This window comes from Phascolarctos cinereus, unplaced genomic scaffold (assembly GCF_003287225.1).
Source record: "Phascolarctos cinereus isolate Bilbo 61053 unplaced genomic scaffold, phaCin_HiC Scaffold_4;HRSCAF=312, whole genome shotgun sequence".
NCBI lineage: Eukaryota > Metazoa > Chordata > Mammalia > Diprotodontia > Phascolarctidae > Phascolarctos > Phascolarctos cinereus.
The window spans coordinates 580,656,450-580,681,765 of NW_027555847.1; the positions used below are offsets into that span (position 1 = coordinate 580,656,450).

Sequence of the window (25,316 nt, forward strand, 5' to 3'; positions counted from 1 at the left end):
TCAGGTCCTAATTAATGTCTAATAAATGTGTGGTGTCTGTTTTGACAGAATTTATCAACCCCTTGCAGATAATGTATAGTGTGTCAAAGGGAAATCGACCCGACACTGAGAAAGAAAGTTTACCACTTGACATTCCACATCGAGCTGGGATGATTTCCTTAATTGAAAGTGGATGGGCACAAAATCCAGATGAAAGACCATCTTTTTTAAGTGAGTTTATTCATTTAATCTTGAGTCATTTAGATTCCCCCAAATCCCCAAAATATTGTAATTGTGTCATTCCAAGAAGTCTCTTACCCTGGTAAAGTCATGCAAGTGAGAATGACCAGCACTAAGTCTACTTAAGTTTTTTTTGTTGTCTCAGATTATATCATGTGGTAAAGCTTTTGTCTAAATTTTAAATGATACATATATTGGACTGAACTTAAAATCAAGATGGAAATACACAGTAAAGAGTGGGTGTTCCACGTGAAAATTTAGAAGTCCAGAGAGAGCTAAATAATTACATCAAGGAAAAATGGAAATATAGAAACATCCCAAATCAACAACCAGTCATCTTCTCCCTCCCCCCCCCCGGGCAATCAGGGTTAGGTGACTTGTTCAGGGTCACACAGCCAAGTAAGTATCTGAGGCCATGTTTGAACTCAGGTCCTCCTGACTCCAGGGCTGGTGCTCTATCCACTGCACCACCTAGCTTACCCCCTATAAGCAGTCATCTTAAAAGAAGTTTTAATTATCTTTATGAGAACTGCAGGTGAACTGAATGAAAAAGTAAATTTATTAGAGGTTTTTGTTGAAGGGAAAGTTCAAACATAATTTCTTAATTTTGGATATCTTTTTTTGGATATCTTTTAATCTAGATATAACTGCTTAAAAACTTTTTAAATAAATCAAAACCCCATTATAAATGATTATACTGATTCTAGAACTAAAGTTGGCTATGAAAATAGCAAGGCACATCAGATAGTAATGCATTTGTTTTATATCATTACATGTTCTTCAAGGAGCACCATCATCAAACTATAGTGAGAAACATTGAATTTGCTTTGAATTTTGTTTAAACTCCACTCATTAGAATTGGCTTTCATTGGACATAGACTGGGCTGAAATTTTCCTTTTTTAACAGACCTCTTATTCACAAGTAGTACACAGTGAAACTGTAAACATGGCTATGGGAAGAATGTTTAAATTTCTGGAGGGTGTTTAAAATGTCTAAGAGAAAAAGGCAAACATTTTAAGTACCTTTCAGGAGCTCTGATTATGCCATGTATTATTGCTGTTCTGGTTAAAGATCATTCACATGGCTTCACTAAAGCAAGTCTAGGGATAAAGTAATAAAAATAAAATAAAAGTAATAAAATTGAGTTTTCTCAAATATTTCACAAATTTTACTTCCTTAGTTACTATAATTTAGGGCAAGGATTCTTAACCTCCATGGAAAGATTTCAGGTGGTCTGTGAACTTGGATGTGGAGAAAAAAATTACCTCTTTGTTTCCATTATTTTTGGTTTCTTTTGTCATCATATGTATTTTATGCATTTAAAAGCATTATTTTGAAACAGGCTGCATGTGCTTACCAGAGGGGAGACACACACACACACACACACACACACAGAGGATAAGAACCTCAAATATTATTTAAAGGGCATGTATATGTGTAGCAAAGACTATGTATGTGGTCCTAAGCATCTTTTTCTGAATAACTACATTTTATTGATCTTTACAAGTTTTTATCACTAACCTTTATTATTGAATTTGATGGAATGTGATTTTAAACGAAAAATAAAGAAAAAGCTTGAACTTAAAGTATATGGTTGTCTTTTCTAAGGAGACAACTCTTCATTCTTAGTGTGCACTAACTATAAAAGAGCACTATAAAATCTCTACATTTTGAAACTATGAATGGAAATAAAAGGGAGACAGATTCTGAATTCATGTAAGAAAGAAATTCCCGTTACTGCTCTTGAACTCTCATAAGATTACTGAGTTCTGCTCATTGGAGTTATTCCAAGAGTCATTCCAAGAACATCCAAGAACAATCATTCATTCAAGGAAGACTGTTTAAATCCCTTTCCAATTCTGTGATTTCATAAAAAAAAAAATTCTTAAAAGTAGATAAGGAAGTTCAGATCATTTAAATTAGAATTGAACTGTAATTTGTAGCTGAAATTACTATTTTGTGTTTATGTTGACTTTTATGAGCTAACAGCTGAACACATGAATTTCCCTTTTTACTTAGAATGTTTAATAGAACTTGAACCAGTTATGAGAACCTTTGAAGACATTAGCATTCTTGAAGCTGTCCTTCAGCTGAAGAAAACTAAGGTAAGTAGCATCTGTGTTAAATATTAGCTGTTAATCACTGCACTTCAAACCTTAGGGAAAGGAGTTCAGCTTCTCCATAAGATCTTTCAGCTTTTCCTACGTGGGTCTTTTCAGCTAACTCAAGAAGAAATATTTTAGCAGTGGAAAGACTGTTAGATTTGGATCAAGAAGACCCAGATTCAAATCTTGCGTCTGACATTTGTTATTTGTATAACCTAGGCAGCTTCTGCCTGGGCTTCAGTTTCTTCACCTGTAAAGTGAGATTTGGCCCTTTCTGACTCTAAATCTGTTCATTTTATTTTTGTACATTTGTTTATTTATGAGGATGAGAATTTCTGTATCTATATAGCTGGGCCTGAACAGAGGAGACAGCAATTCCCAGAGCATATCACCAGTACCTTTCTCACTTTCCAACTAAACAGATATTAGATAATTTAGTTTTCCCCTCCCTTAAAGCCACCTTTCTCTTCTACCACATTCTTGAGACTCTGACAACTTTTCTCAGCAGGTCTTTTATTAAAGCAAAACAAGTGAACAAAAATTCACGTAGGGTCAATTCTTGTGCAAGAGCTGTTGGAGAGACAGTATTTAGGTCTTTTGTAAGGTTAAAGGTATAAAAAAAAATCAATAATGCAACTTTGAGAATGTGACTAGATTCTTATTCTTTACCTTGCTGATTAAATTTTGTATTTATATATACTGTTGCTACTGAAATAAAGTTAGAATTGGAGTAATTGGATGATTCAGTTTCAAAAATTGACTGTTTTCACATAAAAGCTCCAGGTAATTTGGCAAAGTGAAGTTTTGCTCTAGGACAGACTCCAGTTCTGTATATGATTGTCTTAGTTAAAGTTTGAAATTGACCATATATTTATATGGGTCTATTGTCTATAATAGAGCACCATATTAGTAGACTTCGACTATGCTGCAGAGTATGCCTATGTTTTTAGAATACCAAAGAGTTTAGAATACAATACATTGACAGGCATAGCTTGTAATCCCTGCTACTGGGGATTTCTTCAAAATAGATTATTTGCTTAGGACTACCTAATACTTTGGGAACATTTTTATATGTTCACCATTTAATAATACATTATATTTACATAGTGCTTTTAACTTTTACTATGTGTTGTGATATCAGTTATCTTATTTTATCCTCATAATTACCCTGTGAAACAGGGCAAAAGTTGTTCAGTCATTCAATCATGTATGACTCTTCATGACCACATGGATCACAGCATGCCAATACTGTCCATGGGGTTTTGTTGGCAAAGATACTGGAGTGGTTTGCCATTTCCTTCTCAAATAGATTAAGGCAAACAGGTTAAATGACTTGCCCAAGGTCACACAGCTAGTGGGTATCTCAGTCCAGATTTGAACTCAGTTCTTCCTTATTCTAAGACCAGCACTCTATCCATGGAGCCACCTAACTGAAAGTGAAGCACAGAGCCATAAAGAGATATGATTAATAATAAAGCCAGAAACAGAACTCAGGTTTCCTGAATAGATGACATTTCTGTTTCCTATAGAATTTTATTGGGGAAAAAATTCAACCATTCTTGCTGACTTGTTCTGTTTTAAAATTTTAGGTTCTTTCTGTTCAGCTTTAAATCTCTTCTAGCTTCAAGCAGTATATGCTTTCTAAAGCTAATTTTTCCTGTTTCTTTAGTGGCAAAAATTGAGACTCTTCTCTCCTCTCAAAAAAATGTCCCTTGGTAATTCACTGTATTTTCTCTCATTAATTAGTTATCATGATTCTGTTTGAATTTACCATAGTTACCAGGAATGTTACATGTATATCAATTTACATTAATCATTCAAAGAAACCTTTTTTGGCATCAGAATTATTTAGCTGAATTTTATAAGTACCAAAATAACAATGACAGAGATAGGTCTGGAAGTTTATTAAACTAATTGATTAAAGGAAAAGTCACTGATTTTTTTAAATCCCAAAGTATACAGTATTTTACATAAAGGTTACCCTAAAGTATCTTGAATTTTCTCTTCATTGTAATTCAAATAATCATTAAAGATAGGGATAGGCAAAAAGTTAAAATAAATTGAATTTAGATTTTAAATAGACCTTATTACGTTGCTATAATTTCAGTCATCTCTAAAGATACAAATCTGTTCTCTTTTATTACAGAATAATTCAAATATAATTCCTATATGTTCCAAGAAGACAATGGAGTACCCTCTCAACATACCTGTAAATCGTGGTCCACAAGAGGTAAAATATTACTTCATAGATTCTCAGGTCTGAAAGGCACTAAAAAGTCATAGCCCATCTCTGTGATTTTACAAGTGAAGAAACTAAGACTGAAAGGGGTGACTTGAATTGTGCCAAGTCATAGATCTAGGCACTGGTAGAGTTAGATTACAATGAAACTAATGGTACTTCTGTAATACCAGTTTCCTTCTATTGTTTTTGCTCTGATTCCCATTGTTAGCTGGGGTGCAAATCAGCATGACTGGTGATTCAGAAAGTGAGAATTTATGGTTATCACCTTATTTTACTGCATTATCTAGGAGAGTATAAATATCTTTCTGCTAGATGCCAAGGATATTTCCATTACAAGAAATGGACTTAATGATGCCAAGAATACAAGATCCCACTATGATAATTAATTGTTGCCTGTAAAAAAATTTTAATTTGATAAAACAAAGACTGTCCTCCGACAAGTTACCTCTTTTGCATATGTTAAAATCACAAAAGACTCTTGGAAAGATATAACCACAGAGAGCTATTTAAAACCCCTCTAATTATTAACATGAAGCAAGAGACATGTTTTGCCAAAAGTATACATTGACACGGAAGATGTTCAGTTTTTTGTTTAGTCCTTTTTAGGTCATGTCCAATTTTCCGTGACCCTATTTGGGGATTTCTTGACAAAGATACTGGAGTAGTTTGCCATTTCCTTCTCCAGCTCATTTTACAGATGAGAAAACTGAGGCAAACAGGGTTAAGTGACTTACCCAGGGTCATGCAGCTAAAAAATGTCTAAGGCCAGATTTGATCTCAGGTCCTTCTGACGCCAGGGCCAGGACTCTATCCACTGTGGCACTAGGATGTTCAGTAGAGAGTCTAAATGGAAGAGGGATACCCTACAAATGTTAAGGTCCTCCAAGGGTTCCATTTTGTAAGGGACATTGTGGTGACTGCATCGAGCTCCAAAATATTACAGAGCAAATGAGAACCATAATCACTCAGAAGAGTTTGACTGGATTGTCTACACAGAAAAAAATTGGTTAAAGAATGCCTGTTGTCTAGACCAAAAATGTCAAACACAGGGCCCAGGGTTGAGGCCTCATTAAAATATGACAGGGAAAAAATATAGCTTGGAAGTCTTTAACAAAATAAAAATATGATGGAATATAGATAAAGCTAATATGTGGTCACCTAAGTCAATATTCAGTCCACAGGAATCCTTACATACAGTTTAGTTGTCTCTCATTTCTATTTGAGTCTGACACCACTGGTGGTCTAGACTACAATATGGCACTTGATGAACGGCCCATAGATCTAATATATCAGTACATATATCTTCGACAGACGCTGTAGATGGATAGTGACTTGAGTCCGCAAATGAACAAGTGACAGAGAATAGGTTTTTCAAGTATATTTTCTGTGATCTAGTGATGCTGGTATACATGCTGTTTCTCACACAAAACATTCTATCTCCCAACTCTGGACATCTCTCCTATACCTGAAAATCCCTCCTTATCTCTGCCTCCTGGCTTCCCTAGCTTTCTTCAAATCAAAGCTAAATGCCTGCCTTCTACAAGAAGCCTCTCGGCCCTCCTTAATCTTAGTGCTTTCTTTCTGTTGATTATGTCCAATTGGTCACGTACTTATATATAGCTTGTTTGTATGTAGTTGTTTGCCTCTTGTCTACTTCATCATCATCTGAGCTCCTTGAGAGCAGAGACTTTTTTTGGCCTTTCTTTGTATGCCCAAAGTGACCAGCATACAGTAGGCACTTAGTAAATGCTTGCTGAATGACTACCTCGTTTGCATTTGGAAAATCGTATGGTGCTTTTAAGAACCCTAAGCTTCTCCTTCAGCCAATCAACAAGCATTTCTTAAGCACTTAAGATATCAGGCATTGGGACAAAAATGAAGAAATCTTTGCCCTTAAAAAGCTTAGAATCTATTATTAAGAGACAGAACCATGGCCTTTGAGGCACTTTCCTGCTGTAGGACTATGATCTTAAGTATATATTTTTTAAAAAAAGAAGATGATAAAGAAGGTAATTTTTTTTTAAAAGAAGACATTGGTAACATGGGAGATCAGAAAAGATCTCATGTGGTACTTAAGCTGAGCTCTGAAGGAAACTAGTCATTTTAAGGTATGGAGATGAGGGAAGGAGTACATTTCAGGTCTAGGGGACGGTCAGAGAAAAAGTAGAGATAGGATATGGCATATCATATGTGAGAAAGACCAAGGAGGACATTTTGACTAGACTACAGAGTGCATAAAGTATAATAATATATAATAAACCTAAAAAGATAAATTGGAGCCAGGTTCTTTAGGGCTTTAAATGTCAAACAGAGAAGTGTATATTTTATGCAAGAGGTAATGGGAAGGCTCTGGAGTGTTTGGAGCAGGGAAATGACATGATTCAGTGGAGATAATACTGTGTCTGAAGTCAAGAAGACCTGAGTTCAAATCTGACCTCAGACATTTAGTAGCTATGTGACCCTCGGCACGTCACTTGACCTCTTTCAGCCTCAGATTCCCCAGTTGTAAAATGGAGATAATATTAGCACCTACTTCACAGGGTTGTTGATCATATTTTTAAAATACTTTGCAAACCTTAAATCTCTATATAAATGCCACCTATTAGCCATTGTGCTTTAAGAAAATCATGTCGACAGCTGTGCAAATGGATGGATTCAAGAAGGGAAAGATGGGGCAGGGAAACCAATTAGGAGGCTATGGTAATAGTCCAGGTGAGACATGGTGAGGACTCGAATGAGGGTAGTAACTATGTGAGTGGAAGGAAGGGGAAAGATGCAAGAGATATGGAAATAGATTCAATGGGATGGATTGAACATGTGGGGTAAGGGAGAGTGAAGAACTGAGAATGACCCCTAAGGTTACAAGCCTAGGTGTCTAGGATAGTGGTACCCTTGATAGAAGTGGGGGAAGTGGAGAAATAGGTTTAAAGGTAATGCTAATGAGTTCTGTTTTGGACATTTGAAGTTTGAGATTTCTACAGAGGATCCAGTTCAAAATGTCAAATAGGCCTTTGGTGATATGGAACCAGAATATAGAAGAGAGACACCTAGGACTATAGAAATACATACCTAGGACTATAGAAATACATAATACATGTACAAGACCTACATACACATATAGATATAAATATAGGTATAGATGTATCATTTGTTAAGTAAGTGCCGGGCACTGTGCTAATCTCTGGGGATACAAAGAACAGCAAAAAAAAAAAAAAACAGCCCCTGCTCTCAAGGAGCTCACAGTCTAATGGGGGAGTTAACATGAAAACAACTATGTACAAACATGGTATTTACAGATGTATATATGTGTATGTATATACGTGTGGATGTATATTTATGTGTGTATATGTATTTGGTTAATGAGAAGTTAAAATTAGAGAACAATATATATGTGTCTGTATTTGTATATGGTATATGGTGTGTATGTACACACATACATAGACACTATATATGTTATATATGTATATATTCACACATACACAAACTACACACACACACACACACACACACGACTCAGTTGATTGTTCGCTCTCTTCCTGATTTTAACTTCTCATGAGCCAAATCCACAGAAAGTTAGTTCTAAGGATACTTAAAATGCAATTGTATTTCTTTTCTTTCTTTTTTTTTCTTTCTCCAAAGAAATAGAAGTGGACAGGAGGCTCAGGGATTAAAACATGATTGAGGGGAAAAGAAAGGGAGGTAATAGGGGTTGGTTGGTTATCATTTTGTTCCTCTTCGAGAACAAAGGACATCACTGCTCTAGAGTCAAGCTACAGCGTGTCCGACTGTGGCTGATCAGAACAATACAAGCTCAGAATGTTCTACCACACACAGGCACAGATACTCATGTGAACATTTGGGGTGGATTCTCTAAATTTGCACATCTCACATTTCTTTTGAGCTACTTCAGTTCTGCTTTGCTCACCTTTTCGGATGAGGGCACGCCATGCTGAGTTGTCCTGGGTCAGTGTCCCCCATGTCACACAATCAATCCCGGAATTCTTAAGAGAGACCTTGCGAGTGTCCTTGTATCTCTTTTTCTGACCACCATGTGAATGCTTGCCCTGTGTAAGTTCTCCATAAAATAGTCTTTTTAGCAAGCGTACGTTTTGCATTCAGACAACATGGCCAGCCCATTGGAGTTGTGCTCTGTGTAGCAAGAGTAATGGTAGACAGCTAAGGAGAGGTACAGGCCAATAATTTGGTTGGGGTCAAGTGACTAGATTTCTTAAGGATGGGGAGACCTGAGTGTGTTCGTAGGCAACAGGGAAGCTGCCAGTAGAGAGATACTGAAGTTGAGGAGGTAGGGGGAATGATTTGGGGAGAAATCTGTTGCAGGAGAGAGGAAAGTCTGAGACTAAGGGTAGAGAGAGATGTCTTAACACGGAATATGGCCATCTCTTCATCCTATGGCAAAAGGAAGAGAGGCTGGAGGTCAGTTAGTTTTGAGATAAAAAATAAAGGGAGAAGAAAGAGCTTATAACGAATGACCTCAGTTTTCTCGGTAAAATAGTTCTTCAAAAAAAGCCCAACTTTTAATTATCAGTTTTCCTCCAGTGATTATCACTTCAGGTCACTGAATACCACATTCTACAAAGAATTAAAGTTATAGATCACCCAAAGGGCAATGAAGAGGTATATTGGAGGACATGAGTAGGCTGCTGCATTGTGTCAATGAAGAATTTTACACAAAAATTGCGTAAAGATTATCATCCAAGAGATATAAACCAGAAAAGGAAATGAGCAAGTCATGTAGCAATAGCAAATGATTACTAATCAGAAGCCTGAACACTCTGGTGGTAGATGTAGAGGAAGATTCCCCAGAACATTGGGCTATCCTCTGTGAATGACTTATGGTAGATTCATGTGCTACAGTCACGTAGGATGAGAAAGTAGTATATTTTGCACTGTTGGAGATTGCTTACATTCATGAGATCACAAATCCATCAAAGTAATCAAGTTAAACTTGGGATAATCAGTGAATCCATCACTAATTTTGGTTTTATTACTTTAACCTTAAGGAAAACATATTTTATTGATTACCTTTCTATAAAATTCTTTTTTAACTTCTTTAAATTTTCTTTATTAACAAGCATTCATTTTCTCTCCCACTTACCACCCTTCTACCAAATAGAAAAAAAGAAATAGAGAAAAACCCTTTTGGCAAATATACATAGTCAAGGAGAACAAATTCCCATACTGATCTTTTCTAAAACCACATGTCTCATTCTGCACCCTGAGTCCATCACCTCCTCTCTGTTAAGTGGTAGGTAGCATGCTTCTTTATCTATCCTCCAGAGTCATGGTTGATCAGTGTTCTCAAGACTTGAAAAGTTTGTTCTACAGTGTTGCAAATGTTATGCATTGGTTCATACAAGTCTTCCCAGGTTTCTCTGAAATCCTCCCCTTCGTCATTTCGTAGGGCACACTAATATTTCATTGCATTCATATGCAGTAATTTTCTCAGGCAATTCCCCAGTGGTAGGTAGCCTCTTAATTTCCAGGGGGTTTTTTGCCACCACAAAAAGAGCTGCTGTAAAAATGTTTGTGCAAATGGGTCCATTTCCTGTTTTTTAAATCTCTTTAAGGGATAAGCCTAGTGGTATCATTGGGTCAAAGGAAATGCACAGTTTAGTGATGCTGAGGACATAGATCTGAAATGCTTCCCAGAATTGGCCTCCTGACAGCTACTAATAAGGATCATAACACTTTAAACCTCACCATTACTCAAAACTGTACAACTTCCAAGATCTTGAACTCTCAAGTCCCCTTCTCTTATAACAATGTTCTGTTTTTCCTCCTTTCCTCCCCACCTTCCTACTCCTCCTGAATCTGTTCTTCATTCTTACCATGACTTTGAGTCATTAAAAACTTTCCTGTTCTCCCAGTGTAGCACCCTTGTTCTGAATTTTTTTTCCATGGATTGAAACCATCAATCATAAGCTCCTTCATCTCCTATCTTCTGTATCTTCACACAGACTTTGCTTCAGTCTGAGAATGAGGTAGCTCTCCTCCTTGGTTAGGGCAGGCTTTATCCTAGCCTTTCTTGGCCTCTTCAGAAATTTTGCCCTGTTGATTGCCCCCTTCTTACATTTTCAGTCTACAAAGTTCTCAAGTCTCTACTCTCCAGAAAAATAAACAAAACTCTTCCCTTAACCTTGCCATTACATTAAGACACCATCATCTCTCTTTGACTGCCAAGCATCTAAAAAAACAAGCAATATACGATCACTTCCTCCACTTCATCACCATCTGTCTGTCCATCCATTCTTCAGCTCCTTGTAACTTGTATTCCCATCCGATCACTACTGAAACAGCTCTTTCCAGACACTTTTATTCCTCTGTCTTCATCCTCCATGGCCTTTCTGTGGCATGTGACATTGCTGACCCCTGTCTCTTCCTGGATAGTCTCTTTTTTTCTGGGCTTCCATAACAATGCTTTTTTCCATTTCTCCTCCCTAATTCTTCACTCTCTCATATCCTTTTCTGCTTCCTCCTACTCCTCTCTCAAAGCTATGTCCTCAGCTTTATTTTCTTGTCTTTCTATAATCTATCCCTTGGTGATCTCACTTTTGTGCTAATGACTTCCAAATCTGTATTCCTAGCTCCAGTCTTGCCTCCTCAGTCCCATCTCTCTAATTGCCTCCTACTCAACTCTACCTGCCAACACCTTAAATTTGACATGGACCAAAATGAACTCATCTTCTTTAAATATACCTGTACTCCCAACTTTCTATTTCTACTTACAGCACTACTATCCTCCTAGTAACCCAGTCTTAGAGCTTTGGAGTCATATTAGACACTTTCCCTAACAATCCACAGCCAAGTAGTTACAAAACCTGATAGATTCCACCTATTCACTGTTTCTCATATCTGTCTTCTCCTTTCCACCCTAATCACTTCCCCTTGGACTATTGTAATAACAACTTTCCTCTACTTGATTTCCGGGTTCCTGTCCATTCTTCACACAACTGTCAAACCAACTTCCCAGTGCACAGGTCTGATCATGAATTTAATTAAAAACATCAGCAACTTCCAGTGTCTACTTATAGCCTATCAGATAAAATATAAACTCCTTACCTTGGCATTTAAGACTCTGCACATTCTAACTCTAACCTACCTTTCCCTTTCTGTGATCCAGTCAACTTGGACTACTCTCCATTCTTGTCCTGTTGTCTCCTATTTTCCACCTTTATCCACCTTTATCCTTCATGCCTGGAATATGCTCATTTTTACTTATTGAAATACTCTTTTCTTCAAAATTTAACTCAGATTTCAGATTTTCCAATGAAGCCTTCCCTAGACCTGTCAGCAGAAATCACTTTTTCCCTCTTTAAATTTTCCTGGTGCTGTAGGAAAAATTTCCTTGTCTGAATCATTCTCACTCATGTATATGAGTGCCCACTCGCATATAACATTTAATATTATGTGTACTTACTTATGAACATTTCATATCCTCCAAGTGAAAAATATAGCACCCTTGAGGGCCAGGACTGCCATCACTTATCTTTGCATCTCTAGTGCCTAGCATAGTGCTTTGCACATAGTAAGTTAAGCATTTAAATTATTTCTGTTGAAATTAATTAAACATCAATGCCATATAGTTTCTGTGTAAGACTATAAGATGTGAATAACTGATTCATTCCAAGTGCCCATTTCTTGAAACTATATTACCTTTCTGATGGTGAAACTCAACTGTGAACAGATTAAGTTACTTTCTGTAAACCAACAGCCAAAGTCACCAATTTCAGACATTGTTTTATCCAACATGAAAAAACTCTTCAACATGCGTAAGGAATGATGGGGGAGGGAGCAGAATCTCCCTATGAGATATTCTCGTTGCCATCACTCCCTAGATTCTATGGATAATAGAACTAAGTATTTAAGTTATGTTAAGTATTTCATGTCTTTCACTTGATTTTCTGTTCTTTCTTTTTTTTAATTGTACAATTTATGATGTCGGAGAACTGTTTGGAGTAAAAAGAGGTCAAATGACCTACCCAGACAGCTGGTAAAAGTCAGAGGCAGGATTCAAGCTCAGGTGTTTCTAACTCCAAGTCCAGTGTCCTATCCACTATGCCACACTGTCCATCTAAGACTATGATGCAAGTTCCACATACAGTCAAAACCCTAGGTCCAGAACAAAAAACAGATAAATAATGGTGCTTTAATTAATTATTTTTCATTTGAAAAGCAAACTTAAGGCTTCAGATCCTTTAGGAGTTATGCTATTAAATTGCTTTGGAAAAAATAATATTATTTTATTTATCTCTTTCTCACTTTAGGAATCATGTGGAACTCAGTTTACTGTAAGGAATGATCCTGAAATAGCAAGGTCCGTATCGACCACTCAAGACAACCTCTTTTCTTCTGGTGTGTAAGCTTGTCACTCAGTATTAATTTGAAAGTTTTCCTTTTTTCTCTTAAAATTCAACATTCTTAGAAAGCCACTGTCATTTATGTAGTACATATCTCCTATGTAGATTCAAAATCCATTGCAATATTAAATGTTAATAATGATGATGAAGATGGTGAGCTGCAGCATGGAGTAGCGGATGGAGAGCTATCCTCCAAATCAGGAGGACCTTGGTTCATTTTACCTCTGATATATAGAGGCTTTTTAACCCTGGGCAAGTCATTTGGCATCTCAGTGCCCCAAGGAAAATCCCTAAGATATCTCCCTAAGATAAACTATTATAGAATAATTCCCCAGATACACTGGTAAAAGAAATTTCCTCACCACAAATTCCTATACCAATGAAATAACAGATTTGGGACAGTAATAACAATCACAACTTAGTATAAAGAAGGACTTTAGGAAGACATCTTCAGTATGTCAAAAGATTAGGGAAAACATGAATAATAATTGCACAGGACAAGGAAATATGGATGGGGTGCAGTCTGCATCATTATGGGGAATAATCTCATGTTCAATGAGATCAATACATCACCTTGAGTTATATTATCTTATTTAATCCTAACAGGAACCCTGTGTTGTAGGCAGTGCAGGTAAAATAATTACTCTTTTATAAATGAGGTAGACAAGGCAGAGAGAGATTAAATAACTAGCCTGCAGTCACTAATCCAGTAAATGCCAGTGCCAAGCCTAGGACTCAAGTCTTCTGACACCAAATCTAGTGCTTTTTTTTTTTTACACCATCATAAATTGGGACTGGAGGGGGAGTGTATGTGTGGGAGTGGATGGGTGAGAGAGAGAGAAGAGAAGAAAAAAGAAAGAGAAGAGAAAGAAGAAAAACAAAGAGAGATGGTATGTGTGTGAGTCAGTGTGTGTCAGTGAGAGTCAGCGTCAGTGGAGAGCAGATGAAACAGACCACAGAATCAAATTGAAAGGGACCTAAGAAATGATTTAATCCAACAAGTAAGTGAATAAAAGCCCACTTCTGTAGCATTCCTCCAGCCCCTTCTAAAGATTTCCAGATGGGAAACTCACTATATCCTAAGGTGTTCCATTATACTTTTAGAAAGCTCTAATGGTTAGGTAGCTTTTCCTTATATTAGCTTAAGCTCTTCCTCTCTGCTAATTCCTCTCCTGGGATCAATTAAAATAAGTCTCATCCCTCTTCCTTAGAAGGCCCTTCAGATACTTTTCTAGTAATCCTTGTATGGTGTGATCATTATCCTTGGCGTGCTTACCTGCATTTGCTCTATCACAGAGGTGCGACATATGCTGCTGCACTCCAACAATGCTCCCGTGTGGCCAGGACCAGATTAAAATGTAATTGGAAAATATTTAACAGAATGGATAAAAATATAGTAGGACATAGATAATGTTAATATGTGGTTTTCTAACTTGATATGCAACCTGCAGGGATCCTAATGTATGATTCAGTGGCCTCTGTTTCTGTTTGAGTTTGACACCACTGCTGTAGCATGTAAATGGCCTTCCTAAATTCTGGAACCGCAACTAAACAAAATACTCTAGATGTAATATGAGCAGCAGAACTATGACTTTAATTTTTTATGATCATTGTACTTCTAATGGGCAGCTAGGTGGTACAGTGGATAGAGTGCTGGGCCTAGAGTCAGAAAGATTCCTCTTCCTGAATTCAAATCTGGCCTCAGAAACTTACTAAGTGTGACCCTGAGCAAGTCACTTAACCCTGTTTGTGTCAGTTTCCTCATCCAAAAAATGATCTGGAGAAGAAAATGGCAAACCCTTCCAGTATCTTTGCCAGGAAAACACCAAAAGGAGTCATGAAGAGTCAGAAACAACCAAAGAGCATATTTCTGATAATGAGACCGGGCTATATCATAGATTTGGCTCATATAGAGCACAAATTCTGCTAAAAAACCCAAATTTTCTTTCACATAAACTGTTGTCTTGCCATATTTATCATATCCTGTGCATATTTTTTAACCCAACTGTAGGACTTTACATTTATTCCTACTATAGTTCACTCCATCATTCTAGACCAGGTTTTCTTAAAACTTTTTTGGTTCCTGGACCCCTTTGGCAGTCTGGTAAAACCTGTAGATCCCTTCTCAGAACAATGTTTTAAATACATAAAATTACAAAGGAAGCCAATTATATCAAAACAACATCAACAAGATATTTTGAAAGTTCACAGACCCCAGGTTCAGAACCCCTGCTCAAACCTGTTGAGACCTTTAAGGATCTTATCTCTCGTCCAGAGTGTTAGCTAACTCCTACCCCAGCTTTGTATCAATTTACAAATTTGATAAAAATCCCATCTCAGATACTCCACTGAAGACCTCTTTCTGGGATGAAATCAATCCACTGATCACCATTCTTTGGGTCTGATTCTTCAACCAGTTTCAAATACACTTAACTGTCGTATCATAGAGCCTACTTTTCTCCATTTTGTCCACAATGATTATCATGAGATATTTTTTCAGGTACTCTACAAAAACTCAAGGATACTATAGCTACCACATTCCCCTAAGGCGCCAATCTGTCAAAAAGGAAATTAGGTTAATCTGGCAAACCAGACTGACTCAGATGAGTCACCACTTCCCTAAGGGCTCGTAAACTTTCCCTTTAATCATGTGTTTTTCAGTTTCGTGAAAAATAGAGGTCAAGACCATGCACCAATAGTTTAAAGAGTGTACCTTCTCCTTTTTGAAAGTCAGAAAGATGTTGCCCATTTCTAGTCCTGCACCATGATTTTTTTTTTTAATCACAAGCACATATGTAAGGTTCTTTGCAAAATTTTATAACTCCATGTTAATGCTAACTATTATTATTAACAATTACATTCTCAAATTTTTTCGCTAATTTGGGAAGTATCTTCCAAGGGCATGGTGATTTGTAGTCATTTGAAGAAGCTAAGCTGTCTTGTCTCCATCTGCCCACTTTTCAATTCCCCATTCCCCATTTTTATTCTATCATTTTTAATCTAAAAATCATTCTCTTTAGAAGAAAAAATGGAAACAAAATAGGAGTTGTTACTCTTTGTCCAGGTCTCTCTTCTTTTTGATTTCCAGGTTAAAATTCTTTTGACCATATCTGGCAGTCACTAGGCAAATATATTCTTCATGGCCCATATTAAATACATTCTATCTCTGACCAGTATTAATTAGATTAGACTAGATCGAATTGGCCCAGGAGTCCACTATTCTTGTATCCAAACCTTATTCTGAAACACCATCTTCATAGCCAAGCTGTTCTTTTCTGCATACTACTATTAGCACCACCACTATTGCTACTACCACTATTATTACTAGTACTGTTACTAGTACTACTGCTGCTAATACAACCACTACCCTCACCATTACTGCCACTGCCACTACTATTGCCACCACCATTACCACCACCACCACCACTAAAACAACTTCCACTACTATTACCACCACTACCACTATTACTACTAATAGTAATAGTACCACCAGCACCGCTATCACTACTATATACATACACATGCAATCTCATTTGATCCTTACAACAACCCTATGAGATAGACACTATTAATAACCCCATTTTACAAATGAGGCCCATCCCTTAATTCAGCAACTGTGACAAAAATACCACCAGTTCTTTAGTTTCTTGCCAAGGCCTTCATAATCTCTAGGGATGCTTGAAGGGTTTCTTTGGTATTATGTCTTCATGTGAATAACCAGAAGTTCCTGTCAGTTGTTGAGGTTGGCAAGTGTTGGGAGATTTTCCATGATATCGTTGGACCATCTAGAGAAGATGGCGTACCTCTTCTTTTTTCATGCTAAGTCACCTTATGAACACGATAGCAGTGAGCTGCCAACCACAACATTCCTTTCTCTACTGCCAGTACTGGATGCCATCTTTCTCGGCAACACAGGTAGATACTCATCTTCATTTCACAAGAGACGGATTCCTACCTAATTCAAGGCACAATGATTCTCTACCTGCTCCAGGAAGACTGGATTATAATGATGATGAAGAGGGTGAGCTGCGGCATGGATAGAGATAGAGTGGATAGAGAGCTATCCTCTAAATCAGGAAGACCTTGTTAGTATTCTCCTTCTCCTGAAGACATATTAGCTACCCTCTCCTGAGCAGCATTGTATTCCTTGGCAAAAGTTAAGCTGTCTGACTTCAAGGACTGGTTTTCAACTTGCCTTTGTATTCCCAGCCCTGAGCCTGGGTGCCTGGTGACATGGACTGAATGGAATGGGACTTCCAGGGTGATGGAAGGGATATTTTGCAATAAGACAACCTAATGAAAACTTTGTGTCTTACAGCACAAAATCAGGAGTGTTCAACACTGCCTCAGTCTGCCGTAAATCACAGTTGGGATGGTAACATTTCTTTAGTCCAAAGGGCTAAATTTTGCAGCCACCAGACAGCTTGTTCTTCAGCAGTAATACAGCCACTCACAGCCGAAGGAAATTCAGGTAAAACAGTTGCTACTTGATATTTTTAAATGGCATCATTGTCTATATGTAAATATGTCTCATAGTAAGACTGATTGTTTTGTACTTAATTCCATGATGATGATGATGACGATGATGATGATGATGATGATGACAATACTAATTAACATTTATATAGCACTTTAAGGTTTGCAAAGTGCTTTACAAATGTTACCTCATTTGAACCTGACAACAACCCTGGGAGACTGGTATTATTATTATCCTCATTTTACAGATAAGGAAACTAGGGCAGACAAAGGTTAAGTGACTTGCCCAGGGTCATACTGCTAGGAAGTTCCTGAGGCCAGATTTTTACTCGTATCTTCCTAACTCCCAGTCCAGAGGTCTATCTGCTGCCTATATTCATTGACACATCATACATTACCATGCTGCAATGTTATCAGTAGCATTGGTCAAGATGATGTTGCATGAATATCTGATGTGGAGAAAGATAAAGAATAGTATCTTAAGAATTGCCTATAGCTTAATACTTCTTAAATTGTGGAGTATTCAGGCATCAGAATATGCAAATGATATTTTCTTTGGAGAAAAGGAATTTCAGTGAATTCCATAAGTATCATTTGAATGCGTAATCTGTGCTAGTCACATTAGGTGATAGAGAAATGAGTAAAGTTGGATTGTTGTCCTCCAGGACCTTCCAGGCTAATAGGAGAGGTAAGACATGTGCTCAAAAACATGACAATGTACATTAGACTCTAAGTGCAAGAGAGATTATTTTCAACTGAGGTGAGATGGGATAAGCCAAAGCTGCTTGAGAAGGTGACATTTGAGGTGGGCTTTGATGGGTAAGATTTCAACAGAATTGGTAAGTAATACCCTCCTGACATGGTTAAAATGGAGGAAATAAAGGAACAAAAGTGGGGTAGTATGGCAAGAACAAATCACATTGTAACCTGGAAAAGAGAACCATTTTAAACTGAAAGACCATTTTCTTAAATTAAAAAAATAATACTCTATGCATCTTTGTTTTAAATATTGGTGAATTTAGAGTAAATGGAAAAGATGTTTTGGGTGGGAAAAGAGTACCCCACCTGTCTAGCATTGCCCATATTGTCAGTTTCACTTCCTTGTTCCATCTAAAAGAGCCATGCAAATGTCTGAGTCCAAAAGGAAAAAAAAAAAACCTCTTATCAGAAAATTCAGTGAGGTTAAGGTCCAAATTTTAGATGTCTTATTTTTCCCTTATGAGAGAAAATAGTTTTAATAGTTCAATTGATATTTATTATTTATATATTTCAACTATTTGTTTATTATAATATGTATTACACATTTGATAGTGCAATTCGACTAGTATTTTATTGCTTATTACTTATATATCTTTATTATATATTTAATAGAGCAATTTAACTGTTATTTATTATATATTTTTGTAGTTGGACTAATCTGTAGCAGTTGCCAGCTATGTTAGAACATTACGCTAAGCACTAAATTTAGAAAATTCGCAGGTCCTCCTCTCACAGAACTTGTAGTCTAGTAGAGGGATATCTCACGTACTTACTATAAAACAAATGCTTACCATGTACATGAAAGATACAAATGAAGTGCTACATGAAGTCCAAGGGGAAGAGGCCATTACTGACTAAGAGAACCGAGGAAGGCTTCTTGAAAGAAGTGGCATTTGATCTAGATTTTAAAGAATAGGTTAACTGTGCAATGTGTGGCAGGAAAAAAGGAGAAAATTCTGAAAGGCATAGACATGGAAAAGTGCAGGATATATATGGGAACAGAAAGTAACTTGGCCTGGAGCAGAGTAGTGTGAATAGGCCTGGAAAACCCTGCCTCACATCCCTTCCAGTCCATCCTCTAATTAGTGGCCAAAGATCACTTTCCTAAAGTGCAAGCCTGACCATGTCATAATCATACTCAATCAACTCCAAGCTCTCTCTCCCTATTACTTCTAGGCTCAAATATAAAATCCTGTGTTTGGCTTCTAAAGCCCTTCACAACCTAGCCAATCCTACCTTTCCAGTCTTCTCATGCTTTACTCCCTACCTCTTCGTCTGCATCCCAGTGACACTGGCCTTGTTGCTGTTCCTCACACTACATTCTATCTCCTGACTCTGCCTTTTCATGTCTGTCCTCCATGCCTGTTATGCCTCTCTTCACCTCTGCCTCATGGCCTCACTGGCTTCCTTCAAAACTAAGCTACCTAGCTTCTACAAGAAGCCCTTTCTCCTCACTTCTTCCCACTGAGATGACTTCCCATTGAGATTGCATGTATCTTGCATGTACGTAGTTGTTTGTATGTTGTTCCCTCCCCCTCATTAGAATATGAGCTCCTTGAGGGCAGGGACTGTTTTTGCCTTTCTTACAGTTTCCAATACATTCCTCTTTTTCAATTAGTATGGAATGGTTGTTGTACTTTGTTCTTGAAGAGGACCAAAATGACTTCACTTTGTTGCGGTTGAGGTATAGCATGTCCACTCTGGCTGATCAGACCAGTACGAGCTTGGAAGCTTTACCACAGGGTGGGCACAAATAGTCCACATGAACATTTGGAATGGACCTTTTTTGATCATTTGTATATGGAAAGGTTTGTGTTTGTCAGTGTTCAAGTTCATAACAATACATTTTAAAAGAATAGAATAGTAGGGTCATCCAAACTTGGGGAAAGTCTTAAATGCCAGCCTAATGATATAATCCTAACTTGGCAGGTGATCGTGAACCACTGCAGTATTTTTTAAACAGGAGACTGATAGGATTTCTGCAAGAAAAAATAAAAAAGACTTTACTGTTAAGTTCACATCTGTCTTCCATATTTTTTCCCAGTAAATCTCCTGTCAGAGAATCAGGGAAATGGTGTTGCCCAGCAGTGGATCCAAAGCAAAAGAGAAGACATTGTGAACCAGATGACTGAAGCTTGCCTCAACCAGTGCCTGGATGCCCTTCTGTCTAAGGATTGGCTTATGAAAGAAGACTATGAACTTATTAGCACCAAGCCTACAAGGACATCAAAAGTCAGGCAAATGCTGGATACATCTGACATTCAAGGAGAAGAGTTTGCCAAAATTATAGTACAGAAGTTGAAAGATAACAGACAATTGGGTCTTCAGCCTTACCCAGAAATATCTGTGGTTTCTAGGGGAACATCTTTAAATTTATTCCAAAATAAAAGCTTTTAAGTGTTTGCGTACCAGGAGGGAAAGTCAATTTATGAAAGGACATTTTTTTCTCTATCATGCTTCAGCTGCAACTTTAATTATAAATAATATTTTGACAGGTGTCTTACTGAGATCTCTTTTAAAGTTAATATAATTATTTCTGGATTCAACCCCATAGTTCGTCAAAGTATTTTTTTATGGATAGAAGTGGAAAACTTTTACTATAGTAGGTGGCTTACTATATTGTGTTTTGTAAATTGATGTTGTTTTAAGGATGAAGTAATTATACTTGTACTTGTTCATAAAAAGTGTTATATGATATTGTATTTTTCTGATGTAAGCCATTTCTACAATTGCTGAGTTTGTGAAGTATTTGTTACTTGCCTAAAGTACATTAAGGTTTCAAATAACATCTCTTTGTTCATCAAGTAACAGCAGCAAAAACAATAATAACAGCTGACATTTTTATAGGATTTACCATATGCCAGGCAGTGGGGCTAAGTGTTATAATTATTATCTCATTTGATTCCCCACAATGACTCTGGGAGGTAGGATTTTAAAGATGAGAAAACAGAGGTAAACAGAGCGTAAGTGTCTTGCCTAGAGCCACACGGCTAGTTAAGTATCTGAGGCCAGATTTGAACTCTGGTTTTCCTGACTCCAGGCCAAGTAATAGTGCAAAAGTACATCAGTATTTCAGGGATCTGTCTTTTGGAAATGTGAATACTCCCACCATTAATGCAAGATGGAATTTCCTTTGTAATTGAGGAGTTTGGGGAAGTTTTTTTTTTTTAAATCAGACTTGTGATTAATTTCTTGGGTTTGTAGAACCCCTGGATGACAAAACTCCCTGTACCAATGCAATTTGATACCTCTTCTGCAATTTACAGTTGGGGGATGTTACTTGAAGCACTTAGAGTTTAAATGATTTTCCCAGAATCACAATGCAAGTATGTATCAGAATCTGGACTTGAACCCAGGCCTTCCTTACATGGAGACAGTCTATTTAAAATATAGCAAGATGGCATAATGGATAAAATGTGGACCTGGGAGTCAGAAAGACCCAAACTAGAATCCTAAGACACTTATCTGCTGTGACCCTGGGGCAAGACACTTAAGGAACTTCTTTGTGTCTCAGTTTACTCACCTGTCAAATAGCACCTCCTTCAAAGGATTGTTTTGAGGATCAGATTAGTTGATAACATGATTAAAACCCCTTTGCAAACCTTAAAGTGCTATAAATACTAGCTGGTATAATTAGTACTGTCCACTACCACACACTACCTCTCTTAGATAGTTTTCAGGTATTGTTATAGCTAAAAAACTCATCACCGTGTGTCGTCTTTGGACTTGATTGACTAGCCTGGTTCTCAGACCATAGTGTGGCACATGGAAAAGACAGCCTGGTTCTTGAGTCAGGGCATATGGGATTCACATCCTAACCTGGACTCTTAATTACTTATGTCACCTTGGATAAGTCCTTTAACTTCCATAGGCCTTAATTTCTTTATCGTCAAAGTGTCTAGATGGCCTCTAAGATGCTTTTTAGCTCTAGATATGTGATCTTCTAGGCAGTCCATGCCTAGGCTTATAGTTAAAGCCTTTCCATCTTAGTAAGAATTTTTGGAACTTGCATTTCCCTGGCATAGCCTCTCAAATCCAGGGGTACCCTCTGAGCCATCCCCCATTTGACAGACTCCAGTGATTCCCTGTTACTTCTAGGATCAAATATTCCATTTCATCCCTCAGATTAATTCTAGACATGGCCAGTTGGGGTTAAGGCAAAGTTTTTGGTGCTATTATTAAAAAAGCAGACTGCAACAGATAAGATACTGAGCTTCTGGAAGGCCTGGGCTAAAATCCTATCTCAGATACTTAACTAGCTGTGTGACCCAAGGCAAGTTACTTGATGTCTCTGTACCCCAACTTCCTCATCTATAAAATGAGGGGCTTGGTGTCCATGAACTCTGAAGTCCCTCCTAGCTCTAAATTTAGTATCCTATGAAACCATGGACTTGGTAGAGAGGGGGGACAGGCTAGGCATTTGCAAGTGAGTACCCTCTAGTGTACAGGCTTTTAAGAAGTTTCTCCTATACATTTCTCAGAGAGAAACAGGGGTTCGTGGCTCAAGGAAAGTCCTTCTTTGGTGGGCAACTAAGACATTGTATGCCCTTGCTGGAGAATTAATACAATGACATACTGTCATTCTGTAAGCTTAATACACATATGTATTTAGACCACTTGCACTGTGTCACATCAGTAAATAACTGAATATAGAATGCCAGAGGCCAGACTGAAGGCAAGCCCCACTCTGCAGCTTCATCTCAATATGTTAGGGAATAAGGCATAGACCAAAAAAATTTCCTCTATGTAAATTATGTTCTGAATCCAAACTAATATTTGAGGTACCAGTTCTTTCTTGTTAATTGTCTTGTCCGAGACCTCAGTTCTTTTAATACTAGCCATGATGTTTTTGGGAATACAGAAACTTAAGCAGAAACTTCTTAAGATGATTCATCACAAACAAAAAATGCAACGCCATTGTTCCATCCTAGGCTTCCCAGAAAAAAATCTTTAGGAAGAAAAAGATGACAGCAACCTAAAGACTTGTTAAGAAATCAGATACCTAATTGCAAATGTATTTGCAATCATTCTGATCTGACCTAATTGAATCCTTTAGAATATGAAATGCTTACAGAAGAAATGTTGCCAAACCTTCCAAAAAACAGCTCTTCAGTCTTTGGGGTTTCAGCTGATACACTCACTTTCTCATGGCTGGGTCAGATTTCAACAGCTGGTTGAGCTGAGATTACTAAATGTAGAAAAAACTTAAAAGCCAAACTACAATGAAAGCCTTTGTATCATAGAGTGAATAGATAAGAACTGAAGAGGAATTTAAAGATCACAGTGATAAAATTGTTTCAGATTTTAAAAGGCAAAGAGTACAGTTATCATAGCAAAACTAGAGAGCTAACACTTCAAGGAAGAGTGGCAATGTTCATTGGCAGATAAATTGTGCACCTATACAAAACCATAGGTCCTTGAAACACTGAAAAGTCTATGCATTGTGTGCCAGGTTAAGTGCTGCTATGCCAAGTGAATTAAACAGACTTGCCATCATCTCTAGGAAATAACAACTAAAGATAGAAACATCATATGAACAGCCATATACAAGACACCCAAGCGACTACTGAATAAGTACATGTGTCAAAGGAAGCTTACATGCTGTCAATCAATAAATAAACATTTCTTAAGCACCTGATATGTGCCAGGAACTGTGCTAAGCACTGGGGAGACAACAAAAAAAAAAGCAAAAGATAGTTCTTGCCTTCAAGGAGAACAATCTAATGGGGGAGACCACATGCAAACAAATACATGCAAAGCAAGATACAGAGGGAAGGCACTGAAATTAAGAGGGCTTGGGGAAGACAACATAGAAGGTGAGATTTTAGTTGGGACTTAAAGGAAGCCAGGGAGATCAGTAAGTAGAGTGGAAGAAAAGCACTCCAGGCATGGGGGACAGCCAGAGAGAATGCCCAGAGCCAAGAGATGGAATAAGATCTTAGAACAGCCAGGAGACCAATGTCACTAGATCAAAGAGTGAATGCCAGGTATTCAGGTATAAGAAGGCTGGCCAAGTAGGAGAGGGCTAGATTATGAAGGGCTTTGAATGCCAAACAGAACATTTTGTACTTTTTTCTGGAGGCAATAGAAAATCACTGGAGTTTATCGAGCAGTAGTATTGCAGGTGACATGATCTGACCTGAATTTTAGGAAAATCATTTTAGAGGCAGAAAAGAAGATGGATTGGAGTGGGGAGAAATTTGAGGCAGACAGACCCACCAGCCAGATGTTACAGTAATCCAGGTGTGAATTGATGAGGGCCTGCATTACAGCACAGTGTCAGAGAGAAAAGGGGGTATATTCAAGAGATGTTACAAAAGTGAAATCAACAAGCCTTAGAAACAATTTGGATATTGGGGATGGGACATAGTGAGGAATCCAGGATGACTCTTAGGTTTTGAGCCTGAAGGACTGGGAGGATGGTATTGCCATCTATAGTAATAGGAAAGGTAAGCCAGAAGGGAGGGTTTAGGGGAAAGATAATGAGTTCTGTTTCAGATATATTGAGTTTAAGATGTCTACTGGACATGTAGTTGGAGATGTCTGAAAAGCAGCTGGAGATGTGAGATTAGAGCTCAACAGAGAGATGGGGCCAGAAAAGGTACATTTGAGAATGAGCATAGAGAAGGGACAGCGACAACTAGGTGGTGCAATAGATAGGGCACTGAGCTTGGAATCAGGAAGACTCATCTTCATAAATTTAAATTAAGCCTCAGACACTTTCTAGCTGTATGACCCTGGGCTTAATTTAACCGTTTGCCTTAGTTCCTCATCTATAAAATGACTTGGAGAAGGAAATGGCAAACCACTCCCATATCTTCAGTCAGACATGACTGAAAATGACTGAACCGCCACAGCATGAAGATGGTACATGGGAGCTGATGAATGTTGCTGTTTGTCCTTTGTTCTTAAAGAGGGCCACAGCATCAGGAAGGTGATGTCATGACTTGCAAGTGAAATGGATTTAAGCGAGGGAGGGCTGTGCAAAGTCACCAGCCTCACTTTCTTCTCTGGAGCCATCTGGGTCCAGTGGCAAGATATAAATCAGGACAACTGGAGATGGCCCTGGCTGCAGTGGGAAACCTTGGCCTTTTTAAGCTAAGGTCTTTCCCAGGTCTCAGTTTGAAGTCTAGGTA

At 37.7% G+C, this 25,316-nt stretch overlaps 1 protein-coding gene and 1 long non-coding RNA gene across 3 annotated transcripts in view; both read left to right on the plus strand.

Annotated features, from left to right (window-relative positions):
- The window catches only part of RIPK2 (receptor interacting serine/threonine kinase 2), a 66,118-nt gene extending 42,300 nt beyond the window's left edge, over nucleotides 1-23,818 (plus strand). For both annotated transcript variants that reach the window (XM_078153654.1, XM_020970085.2), the window contains 6 exons: nucleotides 49-210; nucleotides 2,240-2,325; nucleotides 4,472-4,555; nucleotides 12,853-12,940; nucleotides 17,264-17,416; nucleotides 20,225-23,818. In XM_078153654.1, the coding sequence (XP_078009780.1) occupies nucleotides 49-210; nucleotides 2,240-2,325; nucleotides 4,472-4,555; nucleotides 12,853-12,940; nucleotides 17,264-17,416; nucleotides 20,225-20,577 (926 nt within the window). In that variant the 3' untranslated portion in view covers nucleotides 20,578-23,818. The remainder of the gene's footprint in view (nucleotides 1-48; nucleotides 211-2,239; nucleotides 2,326-4,471; nucleotides 4,556-12,852; nucleotides 12,941-17,263; nucleotides 17,417-20,224) is intronic.
- An 810-nt stretch (nucleotides 23,819-24,628) lies between these two features.
- LOC110196740 (uncharacterized) overlaps nucleotides 24,629-25,316 on the plus strand; it is a 47,319-nt gene continuing 46,631 nt past the window's right edge. The window contains exon 1 of the long non-coding RNA XR_013486282.1: nucleotides 24,629-25,313. This is a non-coding gene — a long non-coding RNA (uncharacterized LOC110196740). The remainder of the gene's footprint in view (nucleotides 25,314-25,316) is intronic.